The 18,933-nt window shown below is 42.1% G+C and overlaps 2 protein-coding genes across 2 annotated transcripts in view; one reads left to right on the forward strand and one right to left on the reverse strand.

Moving 5' to 3' along the window:
* T265_01723 (hypothetical protein) overlaps positions 1–9,688 on the reverse strand; it is a gene marked incomplete at both ends in the record, with an annotated part of 16,018 nt that extends 6,330 nt beyond the window's left edge. The window contains 3 exons of the mRNA XM_009165813.1: positions 2,079–2,239; positions 3,555–3,714; positions 9,666–9,688. Of these exons, the coding sequence (XP_009164077.1) occupies positions 2,079–2,239; positions 3,555–3,609 (216 nt within the window). The remainder of the gene's footprint in view (positions 1–2,078; positions 2,240–3,554; positions 3,715–9,665) is intronic.
* Positions 9,689–11,630: 1,942 nt separating this feature from the next.
* T265_12851 (hypothetical protein) lies at positions 11,631–17,663 on the forward strand (the record flags this gene model as incomplete). Its single annotated transcript, XM_009165886.1, has 3 exons — positions 11,631–11,939; positions 14,264–14,572; positions 17,547–17,663. Coding segments are annotated over 3 exons (735 nt in total), but the record flags the coding sequence as incomplete, so codon positions are not given.
* Positions 17,664–18,933: the final 1,270 nt, after the last annotated feature.

The raw sequence follows: 18,933 nt of genomic DNA on the forward strand, positions 1-18,933 counted from the left end.
CTAACTGCCTCGTTACGGATTCGCCGACACCAACCCACGCGAGCTATGGTTCTGAGACAACGATTGTCGAACACCTGAAGACGTCTCAGTTCCGCTGCTTGAACAGGTCAAGTCTCACAGCCATACAACAAAACAGCCCATGAATCTACAGTTGTGAATCTACAACTTTTTAATCCACCTTTGAACATTTAACGCACACTGCTAAACATCTGTGCTACGTACTAAACAGTGTGTTAATCTAACTAGCTAATCATTTTATTGATGTCTTTTTTAAAACATAGATGGCAGTGTATGGCTCTCGCATTTGCCAGAGTAATCAATGCAACCCGGAATTCTAAATACACCAGTTAATATAAAACATACATTATACGCAGTTTGCAGTGAAGAATGAACGAAATGATAATATCGCGCGTTGCTTTCTCAAGTTTTTAGCAACACGAATTTTAGAGAGGAAACAGTCCGGTAGCAGTTAGGCTACTTCCCTCGACTTAACAAGTATAAATATACAACGTAAGAGCGAAGAACATTCAGTTCAACAGCTTTGTCTTTCAGTTTATGCTTTGTCCATCCGGAGTTAATCTTCCAGGCTCCAACAAAAGCCATCCTGTTTTCATCACGATTTATACGGAACTGTTTGAATACCCCGAAAATATCAGCATGAGGCCCATGTTAGAGGTCATAAATGATGCTCACTAATCGTGCTGACAGATATTTACTTTTATTCATCAGAGAGATATAGAGCTAATTAAGTAAAAATTCAACGACAGGCGTCCTTGGAAGCTCCGTTAAGCAGGTCTGCATTAAACGCTCAGATTTCGGTTTGTCCTAGCCGACCACGTGACGTGGGCCCCGTGACTGAAGGGTAAGTGCCACTATATCTTGTCTGGGTGCGATTTAATCACATCGTGGACCAGCTGCTAATAGCCGAATGGTTTACTACTTGAACCGTCACCTGAGAGATTACGAATTCGAATCATTCTGGTGATGTGTGAGATACGTACTGTCGGTGATTTTCAGTAAGGATGAACCAACTGCAAATTGCTTCTCGGCGGTTCGGCTTAGATTGTCTTCACTTACTAGAGGCTGACATCTTTTTCCCCATCAACAGCCTCAATGGAGACAGCAGACCACGCAGACCATTAGCCCCCTCATGACATGGGTGAACTATCTCAAATGACAGGAGTTACCCATCAGAGTTACCCATCAGCCACGTAAAGAAACATCGGTTAAAAAATGAACTAATCCGATCGGCGGTAACCCAAATATAAGCCATGCCTTTAATCGAAATCAGTTCAGCGTTGCTCCGAAAAAAACTGTAACCAAGCAAATATTGAGGATCTTATGTGATAATTATCATAGGAAAAGAGACGGTCTGTCCTATTCCTCTTGGATTTCATCGGTCTTCAAGCAATCTTTTATCACGACACACACTATCACACCAATCGCGTTGATGTTATTTTTTTTGTTCAGTGATAAAACTAGGCTTACTGTATATTTCGGCAGTGTGGAGACACGCCGAGGATGGAAAATCAGAAAATGTGAGGGAAAAAATCCAAGAAACAATTGGTGCAAACTGCGACTAATAGAGCCACCGTCAGTCTGTCACTTGGACAGTCATTCGTTCTTTCCTGATCTTGTGAAAATACGACGCCATATTGAAAGTTTGACTGATCATTAGCTGAGATGGCAACGTTTCTGTGACTAATAGGTTTCTTAGCCCGTCAACATTAACTGAAGTCATGAAATGGAATATAGGTTGCGTCCAAACTGACTGATATCACAGGACAGGCATTTTAGAAATTTTCAAAGTATCCCTATAATATCTTTAAGGAACAACTGTTGACTTAACTGTTCTCTGAATCCTGCCCTTAGGTCGATACTTATCTGATAGTTACATAGTTGAAAAGATTTTGGACAGTAGAGTTGTCATTTGCCATTCTCCATCTTTGATATGCAACTATCAGATGCTTGCTAGTCCAAAAAAAGGGTCCCGAAAACAGCATTATCGTCAACTGCCATTTCGTGACTTTGCAGTCACGGGCCAAACTCGGCTCGGATATTGTCGAATAGTACCTCACCTTGTCACGAATTTCCTGACGCATTACTTCTCGTTCTTCTTCCATCTTTTGATGTTTTGCTTCACGGCGTGCCTCAGCTTCCCTGATGGCAGCCTCAACCTCTGGATCGATTTCTTTGGCACCCGATCCTCCGTCATCGTCCTTCTTGTCTCCAAGTGCACCTACGTGGGTGACAAAGAAAACACAACATTCCTGAAAAACTGCTCCGAAAAAAAAACATATTACATGTGTGCTATCGCTAACCGCGTTTATCAGTACTCTAGTAATATGGATTTCTGTAGGGGAACTTTCTCGTCAGTCATTTATTGAAAACACATGTTTGCTACGTACACAGCTCAAACAATGTTTGGTCACTAAGTAGTGTGGACACACAGATGAGTTACGTATCAAATGGGAATATTTGCTAAACCACTCGGACTTGCCTGAATCTTTCATGCTGACAAAAAAGCATTTTAATAAGCAGGCTCAACTGTTTTAAGCTGCGCGTTCTGAAGTGTTTGATAAAAGGGGCATGTGATCACGTCTTCTGCCATTTTAAAATTGAATTTTAATACACACCGTATGTCAGGGAGCGCATCTGGTTGCGCAGCTTCGGTTGCTCTGGTAACCATTACTTGGGGGCTGTGAATAGTTGTGTTGGCATGGTGAAAGAATATGGTCTAATTTAAATGACTTCCACTCTTATCAGTCTTGCATCCATTGCCTTATAACTTCAGATGAGCGACCCAGTTTTTGTTGCCGTTCTCAGAGTTCTCCACCACGGAACTTGGATTGGGTGGACCAACATGTAATTTACGAAAGCCTGCATTCCTCTTAGGAGTGGATTTATAATCAGCAAAAGTTGTCTGATCTGGACACATTACGGACCGATCCTATGGTTAACGAATAACTCAGCTGCAATAGCTGAGTTTCCCAAAATTTGATTTCTTATGCCTGCCTGGGTTCCAGGTTTTGAATGTGACTTCTAATCTGGCTAGTAGGCTGATTTGTCCCTGAATCAACCTGGATGCCGATTTAAAGTCGTAAAAATACACCACTGTATAGGTAAGGACCACGGAACAATATAAAGACGCTCAGTGAAACCGTCCGGTCTTTTTCTCAAGAGTCATTAGTGGTCCCGAGGCTGTGAAAGAGACCAGCACTCCGAAAGGAGCCCAACATAGTATTATCGATGTGAAGAAGCGATCGAAATTATGTGCCCATATCTAAAGTTTACTCTTATGAAACACCTTCACAGAGAGTGGTGGAATCTCTTACCGAAGAAAACTGTCTTTCGGTGGCGAACACGTTTCAAACAATAATGCTGCATTGGGTGTCTATATGGGAACAATTGTTATAGCGTTTATTTTCTTATGAACTATCAGTCATAGATTCCAGCATCTAGTATGGCGTATGTCAGATTGAAATATGGCGACGGTGTGCGCAAAAAACCCTGCATAAAATCAATAAAAAAACTATTCTTCCGAACTTGCTTACCCTTCACTGAATCCAGCTGGTTCCCAATCAGCTGTTTTGCAATAAAGCTCGCCATTGTAGTGTAAAATTATTCCCCACCAAAGGGTTTGATTATAGCCTGTAAAAGTGATCCAAAATCTTGCAGGTTCCGTGTAGCCACTTTCAAATTATGGCATAGAGGCTGTAAAAAAAATCCAGTAGGTAAACCATCTTGTATGACAGTTACAAGTCACATTGAGAGTCGTAACAGGGTGTTACTCAAGCCACTCACTCTGAACACCGAATTTAAAAAACTCCGCAGAACAAAACCTACAAATACTGACGGAAAACTAAGAAGCCCCATGCAAATGAAACAGCCTTGTAATAGCTACTACGTTATGTCATTTTTGAATTCCAACAGAAATTTCATCGTCTTAACATATACCCCATGCCAACTAATCACTCGATCAAACAGAAATTAGGCACACCTACTGGTAACGATCAACCGCAGTCACACAAACCGAAAAGTAGTACAAGTCTTTCGGTTCAGGGAAACACCGTGATAGCTGTCCTTATGGTTATTGTTCGTTTACGTCGTCTCCCTCAGAACTTCCTTCTAACTTTGTTCAGAATCCGGAAATATTAGGGTGAAAGCCTGTCTTCTCAAAGTGCTCATATAATCGTCATCAACCAGCAAAAACGATTAGCTGATAATGAATAGCTCCGTATATATCAAGATCTCTGCTATCCTCTTTTAGAAAAGACGAATTCATTAGTCTCTAATTCACAGACAGCCACCTTTCTTCAACCGCCCAAATGAACATCGAGACGTCTGTACTCAAGCTGCAGTGTGGTTCACGTGATACAAAACCAAGCGTCTGACCCATTTAGATCGATTCACAACTTCACGTATCGGCTAAAAGCCCAAACATCTCAGATGTGATTGGTACATGGTTAAAGCTTCTGAATGCTGTTAGCCTAGTGGGTGAATTTAATGGATGAAAACTCCTTTTACCAACATCATGGAGAATGTCCATTACTAAAGGTTTTTGAGTTAAAAGAGTGTTTCTCTGGTCTTTATAATGTTCAACAGATTGTTGAAATATTTTACGGAACGAGTTTTAAACGTTGTGTGACAGGTTTTCTTATCTGTTCCGATTAAAGGTCACGAGATTTTAATTCATCCATGTCTATGGTCGATTGAATTTCAGAACTTGACAACGGACTTTGGAAATAGGTTTCCACGTGATCGTGGAGCAGCGCGAATCAAAAGTTAGTGTGCAGAACCTGCCCGGATATAACGTGCAATGGCGTTTGCGACCATTGCCTGTTACTTTTTATTGACCTTGTTGGTTACTTTGGTGAACTGAAATGATGGAATGTGGGCTCTCAGTATTGAGAATGAATGATGTGCGGTAGCGAACCTCTGATTTGAACGGATGCCATTATATGGGTAAACACTGAAAGACGTGTACAACAGTATTACCACCAACGTTCGACCCCAAGTACACAAAGCTGTGGTCCGAAGTAAGCGTAGTTAACAAGTTACGTTCAACTTTCCACGTCGGTTCATCAAGTTTCTGCTGTTTCTTTATGGTTATGCTGCCAGTGTTGCACAATTTTTGGTAGTAGTCTTAACCATATACATAGCAGCGCGGCACACTCTGATGGTGAATTCTACCACGATGCAATACTTTTAACCTATGTGGGCAAGAGTCCTTATGCTCTCCCGAAATTCCCGCAGATAAAAGGACATTAACTGTAGATTTACACATTACACTCGACCAGGAATGTGATAATTACAGAAAGAAAACAACGCTACAAGTAAGAATACCCATTCTCTCCATTCATGGTGATCGACTTATTCCGATGTGTGACCGGTGATTGGGCTGGAGATTTCTCGAAAAATTTTTCAACCCTTGTCCAGCTAATGTTTACGCTGTGAATAAGGATATCAATTTCTGTCTGGTGAACTTTGCCTCACAACCGGTCAGCCTAGTGTCTATCAACGGACGGCAGCATAGCTCCATAATGAACTGCAACTAAAACACCTTTGTAAAATGGGAAGTATCTAAAATGACTCGAAAATATCTCGAAAAGCGTTGGTGAATAGTCCGTGTAATTCGGCCTTTAGTATCGAAATAATGATTTACCTCCAGAATTCTATCAGGAACGTTTAGCATTCTTGCTTAGTCATACTGGGGAATCGATCATATCATTTCTTTAAATTCCAGCTGGCTCCATTATTAAGCGGGTTTGGGAGTAAAGTGAAGCTCGGTCCAGGTGGACTGATAGTAGAAATGGTGGGGTTGTCAGTTCGACACCCGGATTCCATCCCCCATACGCATCTTTACATTAAATTCTGATATTCTGTATTTACAATGTATAAGCAGAGGAGGTTTGAAAGTAACAGAGTAAGCATGAAGGGTTGGCATTCGAAACGAGTCATTTAGTCGACGATGACTGATCTGCTAAGCGCCTGTACACAGTAGGTAAAGAACAGACTATTTGCACGGGAACGGAACGAGTTGCTATGTGAACTTCGCTTGCGCCTTGGCAAGCACGACAAGTCCACGCTGAGGTTCATCAACTGCCTCGAGTATGAAGACATCACAATAATTAATAGCGGTTGTTCTTTTACACGAAGAAGCTGACATCGTCCGTCACTTCTTGCAGGCCTAAGCGAAATGTCACAATCCCCATCCCCCGAGATTGATTATCAGTACCGTGCCAGTTAGGTGTGAATGCATAACTACGCTGTGAACCAGTAGTCGGCTACTGGTCACTCGCAGTGTCGTCCATATCATAACAGTAGCGAATATTTACTACAAACCAAAGCTTCCTGGACTATGGAGCTTCCCTGTTCAATGACCCAAAAGGTTTCACTAACACAGCTCCAAAATGTTGGCTCCTTTCTCAACCCACATACACTGTTAAGGAAGTCGCCCTTTTTGTGAGCCTATTTTCTTTTAAAAGCCGCGTGCCCATGATGCATCTGTGAGATATTCCCATATTTTCATATTGTGTGAATAACAATAGTTATGGCTTGCTGTTGCAGTAGATGATCCAACTTCTACGACATCCTATCCACTTTGCCGTTTACGTATCGCCCTTCGAACTTCAGTCTTCGTAGGTGAATTGGACGATTCCATAGGCAGTAGAGACTGAGGCAAAAGAGCTTGAAAGGTACGTAGTATTGAAGACTGTGCCCTAAAGGCGACTACAATAGCTCCGAACATTTCAGATGTTCGGTCATTTTAAGCTTCTTGCATCTTGTACCTTTCAGCGATCCGAAGAATTCCTTGTAAAGCCACTGATCTTCACAGTTGGGTGTTTCCTTTTTAAGCTACTGTTCATTCTGTTGTCTGCGCGAACGGATTAAATTGTACACCTCTTGAACAATACGACATTTTCTAGCACCTCACGACAGAATTTTCGTTCATTTCATCGATTATGCAAAACATAAATGCGTGATTTTTATAAAGTCAATCTGGGCAGTTTGGGAGGAATAATAGCTGGTAAAATTCAGTACACGAACTTCACTACAGGAACAAAACTACCGTTGTTCAAAAACACTTTAGTAGGCAGAAATCGGACGTCTCTCGCCAAGGGTCCGAAATTTAAACTGGGGCTCCCATCCAAAAATATGTCAGTATTGATTTCGTCCAGCAGAACAAAGCCCGAAACCAGAGCCATCTTTTATAATTATGATTTACCTCATCCGTAATCGTGAATAGTATGCATCTCGTGAATTTTGAGTGGCATTTAAACCGGAGACTATCCAGTAAAGTGTACAATATATATCCAGGAATAGAATGACCGCCCCATCCTGAGAATTCTCCCAGGTCTGTCCGAAAATTTGTCAACACAGACGAATAACAAACATCATTTTGTAGCGAAATACAGTCCTTTGCAAACAAATTTTGGTTTTGCGAGAGACTCACCTGAATCCGGTCGAAGAATTTTCAGCAACCATATGAGTATTACGATACGAATAAACACAGTTTTTCTTGCCCAGGCGGTAGCATTTGGAAATATGTGTTCTGAATACTTCATCTCAAACCATTATTACAAAGCTTGGCCGTGAGTAGTATCACGGTGTTAAGGCCAAACCTGACATTTAGCAGCCATCGAATAACATTCCCGTATACTTGGTTTAATGCTTGTTCTCAACCGTTATGGAACCCCCCTGGATGCCAGGTAACTACTCCACCACAGTGATTTTCCCCAACCGAAACCAATTCACTGTTATGTCCGACGTGTGATGCTGAGCCTTTTACCTGAAGGGCATTCTACGCAGCGTATTCCTACAGTATCCAACGATAAAACCCGTTTCACTGAAGGGAAATGTGTACATCGTGACTGTCGTGCTGTCCAAGAAAAGGCCCTCAGAATCAACGCGAGGGTTATTTTCTTTTTCATTTGAATAGGTGGCTTTCTATGCAAGCATCATTTAGGATTTACTTCATCAAGAAAAGGCCCTCAGAATCAACGCGAGGCATCATTTAGTATTTACTTCACTTTCGGACGTTCCATAAAACGTTCCATCGCGTTTAATGGCCGTGAGCATACCTCCTCTCAGTTTGGACCACGGCTCAATTTCTGAAAAAATGTTTGTCCAAACTCATCCTTATAATGTACAAAACAATCACCGTCCACTTATCAAACATGCAACCTGACACCTTTGGCTTCCCGAACTTTGTCCGCTTCAAGTTCGAATAATTGTTCAATGGTCATGAAATTCAAATTGTTGCTTGCATTTTTGTACAGTCACACTTGTGTATGATACTAAAATATAGATGAGACGAGCCACCAGTTCCTTCCGGTCCCACCCAGGCTCCGCACTTCATGTGGAGTAGTTTAAAAGCTGTCTAATTTTTTAGTTTCACGAAAGGAGCAACACACCTTGTCAAATGCTTTCATGTCACCCTAGGGAGGCACGTGTAGTGACATAGGGTCAAGGTACCCAAGCCTAAAATGAAGCAGTCGAGGTGCCTTGGCTACCGAGCTACCTCACGTGTTCAGAACGGATTTACAGCACCTCGGCGAATGATTCCGCATGCACTGACAGATGGCGCAGCCACCAATTTAGTGCCTCCTCGGGTGTTGCAGCCAGCTGAAGATGTGGTCGACAAAGGACCCTTGAGAGCTGCACAACAAGGAGTGCCAAAGCACTATTTTCCAATATGTGTGATGTGCACACACTTATGGCGAGCTACATTCCGTAGCTAGGGTTCATATTTGGCTTTGAATCACGTGTCCTAAATGTGCTAACACGTTCGAATTTGCACGTGAATATTCTTTATGTCAAATCAAAACCACGGTGATAAAGTGGGCACGGAAATATCCCATATATTAGCAACAATTCGGTGTTAATCATACCCGGGTAAAATGGCTCGCAGATGACATTAATACCGAATGACTTGTGGGTGAGATATTTCTGCTAACCAACCAACCGATAGGCTATTTTTGGCATGGCCTGTTCAACCCGGTGTGCGGTCGAATTCGAACTTGTTACTTATTTCATCCGACGTAAATTTGTGTCTCATGTCCTTAGTTTTCTGCTATCTGGTGGATCTGCTGTGCCTGTTGTCAAGGCCGCCTCTAGAAAATCCGGTTGAATTGGGTCGTCTCACCTCGCTCTCTGCACCACTTCTTCGGTAACTGCTTCGTTACTACACGTAAAATCTCAACCTTTACCAGTAAGGGAGCAATAAGTAAGTGATGGCTTACACATGAAGTTTTGGAAGTTGGCGTTTCGCCAAGAATCTGCGAATACGAAAGAAAACCGTACAAATTATATAATAAAACGTGAATGTGACAAAAGGCATGAAGTTGTTCGTCTTATTCTACGTTGTGATTTTCAAACTTCTGATGACATTCAAAAACTCACGACAAGGCTTTACAATGTCCATTCAAAATCTGCATAAAAACGATGTACTTTCGCACGGACTAAAATAAACCTACGCGTATTTATCGAAAAACACTTTTGCGATAAAAGATACTTATGTCGAGATGGTTCACTGATTGTTATAGCCCATGACCCATGAACTATCCAGGGTATATCTCCTATAGGCTAAACTAACAGAACCAGGCAATGGCAGATCAGCTTTTACTTTACCTCAAGTTTTTCGCCAAAAAAATAAAACTTACGCCTGTACAACCCGGTTAATCCATTCAAACGTATGAAGGCTCTGCGACTATTATTGAATGCAAAAAGACAGAGAGTAGGGCGAGCGATAAAGAAGTGGGACGGACTGACAGGCGGGTGTGGTTAAAGCTCATCCCGTTCGATTGGATAATACGATCGATCAGTGTGGATGGAGTTTGTACAACCAAACAGCTCATTGTGGTCCAATCCCAGCTGCACGAGGGAAATGAAGTCAAATGCACACGGACGCACGCGCCACAATACGCTTGCTTGAAGACGCGCACGTGCACTCAACACACACACACACGCACAGGACAGGGTGAGTGGTGATCAGTGAACGGTAGGAGAGTTGAAGCATGCGAAGAGTTCAGGTTGTCTTAGTCCAGCCAAAGAGTCGATTTAATTCTGGACTTCAAATCCAGGGGACAACCGCTTCCATTAGCGTTCGATTATTTTTTGTCACCTCACGTCAACACATATGGTGTAGCAACTGCGTCTGTCTGTTACTAGCACTGTTATATCATTGTGCTTCTAATGTCGATTTCCAGAAGCTTGAACTGCGAACGATTTTTAGCAACCTTGTGAGTACTTTCCTTTGTGAAAACGATTGCAAGGTTTTAAACAGAACTTTAAGACATGCCTTATTGATAACTTTACTGACGATGTCGAATAAATTTCATATATGCGGCACATTTTCAAGTGATACACCTGAGGGAGCCAGTTGGGCGGTACAAAATAGTTGCTTTGCATTCCACCTTTGGAAGAAGTAAACAGTAAAATCAGTCACGAAATCTTTGGAGATCCCCTGGAATGGTGTTTCATCTCCCATGGAGAAACTGCTCGATCAATTTAGGAAACGGAAAATTAAATGTCGTAGAATTACCATGTTTCCGGCCACCCATCTCATAAATTTCGCATGCTAAAATGTTATCGAATGCTTCCGAACGCAAACGGTTGCCGTTCTTTCATGTAAAAAGTCCCGTAGGAACAACTCACTGTGTTTTACATCAGTACTTCGTAGATGACAAAACAATGTAAAAAAAAGGCAGGTTCTGACACACTATCAGATGTAAATGTGTGGAAATGTTCAAGATCGTCAACCTCATGCGCAGCAGTGTGCAAAACGAACCTGGGAGACAATTTAAGGACCAAATGCGACAGTATCCAGCAGTTGAACCTGTCAGTATCCTGTTTCCAATTCTCACGCACAGGAACTAAAGTATGGACTCATAAAGAACAAGTGTTTTGTTGTTGGAAAAATAACGAACCAGTATGCACTGAGCACCCTTAAGAGAGGGATAGAGGTAGTCTCTCATCAGCGCAAAAATGCATTTAAGTGGGCTTTTCTAAGCAAACTATGTCCAACATTTACCCCCAGAAACAGCCCATGGTCTGAGCTTCGTGACTGCATGGTTGGAAACTTTGAATTTTTGCTTTACTAAGGTTGATCTCTTTGGAGGGGGTATCTTCACTGACAGTGTGCACTGGATGGTCACTCCGGCTGAACTCCCCGAAAAGTAATCCGGTCCCTCAATAACCTTACAAAAGCGCTGATTAGGACGCTAATAAAAACCAGTGGGTCAAATCGACGACGCTTTATGGAGTGAGGCTTTTATGTATCGACTACTGTCAGCAGAACTCATCTATCCTGTTGGATCAACACCATATTTTTCCTACGCACCCCAAGAAGGCCATTGAGTAGGACGGGAATTACTTCACCTGATAAAACGCGGCACTTCGTAATCATGTCTCGCAGTCAAAAAGCTGAAACAAGCCTTTATTAGACGTGCCTTACCGCTCAGCTTACGTTGATGTGCCATCTTAAGCAGTAGTTTATTCGAATACTTCAAAAAATACGGCTTTCTTTTGGATTTAAATAGCATTGTAAGTAAAAAAGCCAGTGACAGTAGTAGTTAGCTAGTTCTAGCGAGTGTACGCTATGGACCGTGGAGAGTTGTGAAATGTAGGTAGCTCGGGTGAGCTTCTTGGTTGTTGGTCTGTTCGCCGTGCTTGGCAGTTGGATTGTAAACATTTCATCACCGATCGTCAATGCAGGGTTCAGTGACCCACTTAACCCTGCACTGATGATGTCACCTCGCTTGGTGATGAAACGTTTGCAATCCAAATGCCGAGCTCAGCGAGCAGATCAACAATCAAAGATCGTAGAGAGGTTTCAACAGGTTCCGGATCGAAAACGGATCGAGTCAAGGAAAAACAGTCAGAAACAGACTATTCCACAGAGACGGATAGCAACTGACGAAATACCAACTCCTTGTGTCTGCTAGATGTGTCCAGTACTTTTTGTTTGTTTTTACACTGTATCTTTACACAGGTGCCAAGCTCCCGAGAGGGCTTCATTAGTGCGCGCTAGTGGGGTTACTTCGCATCGTGCCGAAACATCTACAATCTAATTTCTGGCTAGACGAACAGATCAACGGTCACCTGATCAATCACAATTTGTCGCGTCAATCAGATCATTTCATTTCTGTTGATGGGTGTTTTTTCAGTTGCATCATTGATGTTCTTTTTCAATTTCTCAGTATTACATTCCGCTTTCCTATACTATACAACTGTGATTTGGACCGCTTTGTCTGACTGGCATCAAAAACGTAGTTCTATCGAACCTGGGCATCACTAATTCATTATTAGACCATTAAAACTTCAAGGATCCAATAAACTCCTTGACGGACCATTGATCTTACGGCTTAAGTTTGTTATAAAACTCTAAATCGTCACAGTGACATCGTTTTCCTATTGACTGATTGAGTGTCCTCTACACGAGGGCTCTGTAAATTGACGAGTCCTCATTTATGTCTAAAATACCTACTGAGATGATAATGGCTATCGGTTGCACCACATATTCGGCTGAAGAAACCCTCCATGAGATCGCCTGAGCACGGAAGTCAGTGATCTATAAAACATTTTTGTTGACGAGTGGTCTATAAATATGAACGACTGAGTACAGAGCAGAGCTAGCAATAATCAGATGAACCACGAATCGGGCCAGGTCAATACTACGCCGTCTGTCTCTCCACTGAATCTAGATTGCTTACAACTTAATCGTTTAAAAAATGCCTACTTCGAGTTCCCAAGTTTCTCTCACCAGTATGTAATGAAGTGGTAAGTAGTTCCAATATACGGTCATTTGCACTTTAGAAGAGGTGTGCTGGGATCCCAAAGGGGTCAATCAGCGAGACCTTCCATGCCTTCTGGGGTCTATCAGGTGGACGTAGAGAATGACAGGTGAGTATCGAGGATTATTCAGCCAAGACACTCTGGTCATTTACCACTAATCACATTATAAGACTCAGTTACTTTGTATTTAGTTTCACAAACCAGTTGACAAAAGCATGGATCCGGGGCAGACAGCCTGAAACTGCTAACAACAAGGTCATGCATATGATCACTGCATGTTCGTTTGACTGGGCAGACAAGAACGAAAGACCCCTCATGGTCTTCACCAAGTTCACCACCAATATTCGTATCAAAAATAAAACATTTTTGAGCAACATATCCATAACTATCGTTCACGGCGTTCCAGAGTGGTTAGCTGTAAAATTTTTATTATATGGCCTTCTTAATAATGCTGCCAGTATCATGCTTGACCATCCTCGATGACCAAGCCGATGTAGGTAAAGGGTTGCTTGTCGTGGAATTTTCGTGGCATCTCACCGAAAAGAAAGCAACAGAGAGCCTGGCTTTCGTATCAATACGAACCGATCCTCTTGACGGACAAATCAAAAAACAGAACCACAACTTGTCGTGGAATTTTCGTGGCATCTCACCAAAAAGAAAGCAACAGGGAGCCTGGCTTTTGTATCAATAAGAACCGATTCTTTTGACGGACAAATCAAAAACCACAACCACAGCCATCTACCTCATTCACCGTAAATTCACTCCGAACTAATGCATCAAGTGCTCGCATAAGACTGACCTTGAAATCTCTGTCGTTCCTATCCCAAATCGAATTTAGACCGTGAGCAGACACATCTGCTTAAACAAACACGTGAAAACAGCCTAAAAAATCACGATGTACACGTAACAAACCAAACTGATACAGTGTGGACAAATTTTTAGTTTCTAACAAATACTGCAGTCATACTTTGTTTAGGTGAGCAGAATAAGAAAGCTCAAATCACTGATTTGGTCCATAGGCCTTTTCTAGCTATTGAAAACTATAGAGTGGAGCTTCGCCTCGACTGATGATAAAAATTTTCTATCCAGACGCTTTATGGAGTGAGGCTTTTATGTATCGACTACTGTCAGCAGAACTCATCTATCCTGTTGGATCAACACCATATTTTTCCTACGCACCCCAAGAAGGCCATTGAGTAGGACGGGAATTACTTCACCTGATAAAACGCGGCACTTCGTAATCATGTCTCGCAGTCAAAAAGCTGAAACAAGCCTTTATTAGACGTGCCTTACCGCTCAGCTTACGTTGATGTGCCATCTTAAGCAGTAGTTTATTCGAATACTTCAAAAAATACGGCTTTCTTTTGGATTTAAATAGCATTGTAAGTAAAAAAGCCAGTGACAGTAGTAGTTAGCTAGTTCTAGCGAGTGTACGCTATGGACCGTGGAGAGTTGTGAAATGTAGGTAGCTCGGGTGAGCTTCTTGGTTGTTGGTCTGTTCGCCGTGCTTGGCAGTTGGATTGTAAACATTTCATCACCGATCGTCAATGCAGGGTTCAGTGACCCACTTAACCCTGCACTGATGATGTCACCTCGCTTGGTGATGAAACGTTTGCAATCCAAATGCCGAGCTCAGCGAGCAGATCAACAATCAAAGATCGTAGAGAGGTTTCAACAGGTTCCGGATCGAAAACGGATCGAGTCAAGGAAAAACAGTCAGAAACAGACTATTCCACAGAGACGGATAGCAACTGACGAAATACCAACTCCTTGTGTCTGCTAGATGTGTCCAGTACTTTTTGTTTGTTTTTACACTGTATCTTTACACAGGTGCCAAGCTCCCGAGAGGGCTTCATTAGTGCGCGCAAGTGGGGTTACTTCGCATCGTGCCGAAACATCTACAATCTAATTTCTGGCTAGACGAACAGATCAACGGTCACCTGATCAATCACCAATTTGTCGTCAATCAGATCATTTCATTTCTGTTGATGGGTGTTTTTTCAGTTGCATAATTGATGTTCTTTTTCAATTTCTCAGTATTACATTCCGCTTTCCTATACTATACAACTGTGATTTGGACCGCTTTGTCTGACTGGCATCAAAAACGTAGTTCTATCGAATCTGGACATCACTAATTGATTATTAGACCATTAAAACTTCGAGGATCCAATAAACTCCTTGACGGACCATTGGTCTTACGGCTTAAATTTGTTATAAAACTCTAAATCGTCACAGTGACATCGTTTTCCTATTGACTGATTGAGTGTCCTCTACACGAGGGCTCTGTAAATTGACGAGTCCTCATTTATGTCTAAAATACCTACTGAGATGATAATGGCTATCGGTTGCACCACATACTCAGCTGAAGAAACCTTCTATGAGGTCGCTTGGGCACGGAAATCAGTGATCTATAAAACATTTTTGTTGACAAGTGGTCTATAAATATGAACGACTGAGTACAGAGCAGAGCTAGCAATAATCAGATGAACCACGAATCGGGCCAGGTCAATACTACGCCGTCTGTCTCTCCACTGAATCTAGATTGCTTACAACTTAATCGTTTAAAAAATGGCTACTTCGAGTTTCCAAGTTTCTCTCACCAGTATGTAATGAAGTGGTAAGTAGTTCCAATATACGGTCATTTGCACTTTAGAAGAGGTGTGCTGGGATCCCAAAGGGGTCAATCTGCGAGACCTTCCATGCCTTCTGGGGTCTATCAGGTGGACGTAGAGAATGACAGGTGAGTATCGAGGATTATTCAGCCAAGACACTCTGGCCATTTAGCACTAATCACATTATAAGACTCAGTTACTTTGTATTTAGTTTCACAAACCAGTTGACAAAAGCATGGATCCGGGGCAGACAGCCTGAAACTGCTAACAACACGGTCATGCATATGATCACTGCACGTCCGTTTGACTTCCCCGACAAGAACGAAAGACCCCTCACCAAGTTCACCACCAATATTCGTATCAAAAACAAAACATTTTTGAGCAACATATCCATAACTATTGTTCACGGCGTTCCAGAGTTGTTAGCTGTAAAATTTTTATTATATGGCCTTCTTAATAATGCTGCCAGTATCATGCTTGACCATCCTCGATGACCAAGCCGATGTAGGTAAAGGGTTGCTTGTCGTGGAATTTTCGTGGCATCTCACCAAAAAGAAAGCAACAGGGAGCCTGGCTTTTGTATCAATAAGAACCGATTCTTTTGACGGACAAATCAAAAACCACAACCACAGCCATCTACCTCATTCACCGTAAATTCACTCCGAACTAATGCATCAAGTGCTCGCATAAGACTGACCTTGAAATCTCTGTCGTTCCTATCCCAAATCGAATTTAGACCGTGAGCAGACACATCTGCTTAAACAAACACGTGAAAACAGCCTAAAAAATCACGATGTACACGTAACAAACCAAACTGATACAGTGTGGACAAATTTTTAGTTTCTAACAAATACTGCAGTCATACTTTGTTTAGGTGAGCAGAATAAGAAAGCTCAAATCACTGATTTGGTCCATAGGCCTTTTCTAGCTATTAAAAACTATAGAGTGGAGCTTCGCCTCGACTGATGATAAAAATTTTCTATCTAGATTGCCAAACTCATGAGTTTCTTCAGAATCGGTACGTAATTGCCAAACTCATGAGTTTCTTCAGAAATCGGTACGTAATGAGGCACATCCGTCGTTAAATATGTAGAGGAGGAAAAGAGAGTTAATCTGGTTTTTCGCATCTGGCTTTACGTAGTCATCCGAAGAATAACCCAATCCTACGAGTGTTTCCCGACTGACGGTAAGGCATTTATGACCTATTAGCCGAGGACACAAGAAGTTGCTTGCTGTTCTCTTCCTTATAACAACTTTCACGGATAACTTCATTTATGTTCTTGGTTATATCTGTTCAGATGTATTCACTTTTTGTACAAGCGTATATACAAAAGTGGACAACAGAACAGAGCTTATGTTGTGGAAGGAATTAATTCCCTGGAGGGTTTGAACCAATACATGCTAGCATTCAGGGGACAGTGCAAAATGCTTTGCAAACCAAAGACTGTTTTCAGGATTCTGTAATACAACAAAACACAATGATATAGTTGTTCCTCTTCAAAAGTATCTTCACACTGACCGAACGCCTTCTAGAAAACCGTCGAATATGACACAATCGGGATCAGTCGAGCATCTCCATTAGGAGGGCGTCGTGTGCGTCCAGAAATGGGCCTAAGCAATCCAGTGTGGGAGTGATGAGTATGGTTTCAGTAACGTTTTGTCAGGATAAACAGATTTTCTGGTGATTTGAATGCATGAGACGTTGCATCTCGAACTACACACTAGTTTCCGGAAGTTGAAATGTCTGCATTCGACGGATTTGTTATATTCGTGAGGCGTTACTTCAAGGTCATCGGTAGTTCCGGCGAACCACTCCGTTATTTAATTGACAAGCTACATTTTGTGAACTGGAAACTTGATCGTTAGAAATGGGTCGTCTTTTTGCGGTGAATGCGAACTAGAAGGGCGAATTAACGATGTTCCAACCCTGTTTTTTATACCATAATGAAAACCCGAGGCAGAAGATGGTTTTTCCTTCCCGATTCTTTCCGAACACTCTCCTGAAGCAGGAACCAGCCTGAATTAAACGTCTTGAGTCAGTGTGCGTTGATCGGAAAATCCGGGCTTTTATCTCTTAGATAGCCAGTTCTACTTAGTTAAGGCGTTGAGTTTTACATATACGTTTTGTGTAGATAGCGCTTCACTGTAAATTGTAAAGAAAAGAATGAGAGTGGACAAAGAAGCGGCTTAGTGCTAACCCACCACAATCCTTCCAAAATGCGTACACGTTCAGACCATCTGGATATAGAGTGACAACAAGAGCTCCACTGACATCCATTAGCAGTTATATCTTGCAGCGGCTTCAGCCATTCACAGGGGAGAATCACGTCGCCTCCATCCTGGAAGGAGAGTCTCATTGAGAGAATCCCGACTCCTCGTAATCGATTTCATACTCCTCTGCAGGTCACAGTTTGACCACTACTCAGCTTGTGCCATTTGGAATCGGGCAGGACGCTTTTTTGTAAACGATAATTTGACGTGTAAAACATGTCCTAACTACCGCATCTTTAATCTGCAGGTCACAGTTTGACCACTACTCAGTTTGTACCACTTAGAATCGGACAGCACGCTTTTTTGGGAAACGATAAGCTGACGTGCAAAATATGTCCTAACTACCGCATCTTTGGTGCTAGACGCATTCTTGGACTGATGCCCTGTTTATAAACAACAAAGTATAAATAAGCTCAAAGTGCATAGCTTTAGAATACTTCTCTTATTTGAAGTTGAGCAGAAGCCATAATTTGGAAGCATTTGACATTTCGTTTACGTTTTCAATAGAAAATACCGGAAGTATCAAGTTCAACTTAAACAACAAAGAGAAAATACCCATTCAGTGTCAAGAAGGACAACCGGATGGAGCCGTTTTTATGTGTAGGTACGCATTTTGGTCAAGTGAACGCTCCCACTTTCGGAAAGAAAGAAAGACAATTACAAACGAGAATGGCCTGAATTCAGGGGGCTTGCGACCTTCCATTCATGAGCTTAGTTTCGTTCAAGTTCACGTCGCTTGAGGAAATCAGATGGTACGGGATAAAACAAAGGGAAAGGGATTAGTTGATATTGGGGGACCTGGGAAAATATTACGTGGGCTAATCGAGCTAAATTGAGCTTTGATGCAAATTTGATTTGTTTCAAAAGGCTGGGATGAATCCCCTAATGTTTTCGTACTCATCAGTTAGGTCATTGGTCTGTTGGTTCATCACTAGATGGCACGCCGTTGCGCTTTTCGGTGCTTTATCTTCACAAGTGGCAGTAGTATCCTACAGGGTGCGATGTTTTTGGTAAGAAAAACAGCATTTCGTACATGATTCTGCTAGTTAAACAGTTCTTCAGCCGCAGGTCACGGGTTTAATCATGATTTAGTGGGAATAATTTGCACAAAATTGGGCTTCCGTCCATTATTTTATTAGAAAAAGATTAATACAACCACATGAAGGGTAGAAGAGAGCCAATCTCCCGCCTCCAACGCGCAGCTACCAACCCCCCCCCCCCCATACCATTTGTAAAAAAAAACGGTCGGAGA

This window comes from Opisthorchis viverrini (genome assembly GCF_000715545.1).
Source record: "Opisthorchis viverrini unplaced genomic scaffold opera_v5_19, whole genome shotgun sequence".
In the NCBI taxonomy this organism is placed as follows: Eukaryota; Metazoa; Platyhelminthes; class Trematoda; order Opisthorchiida; family Opisthorchiidae; genus Opisthorchis; species Opisthorchis viverrini.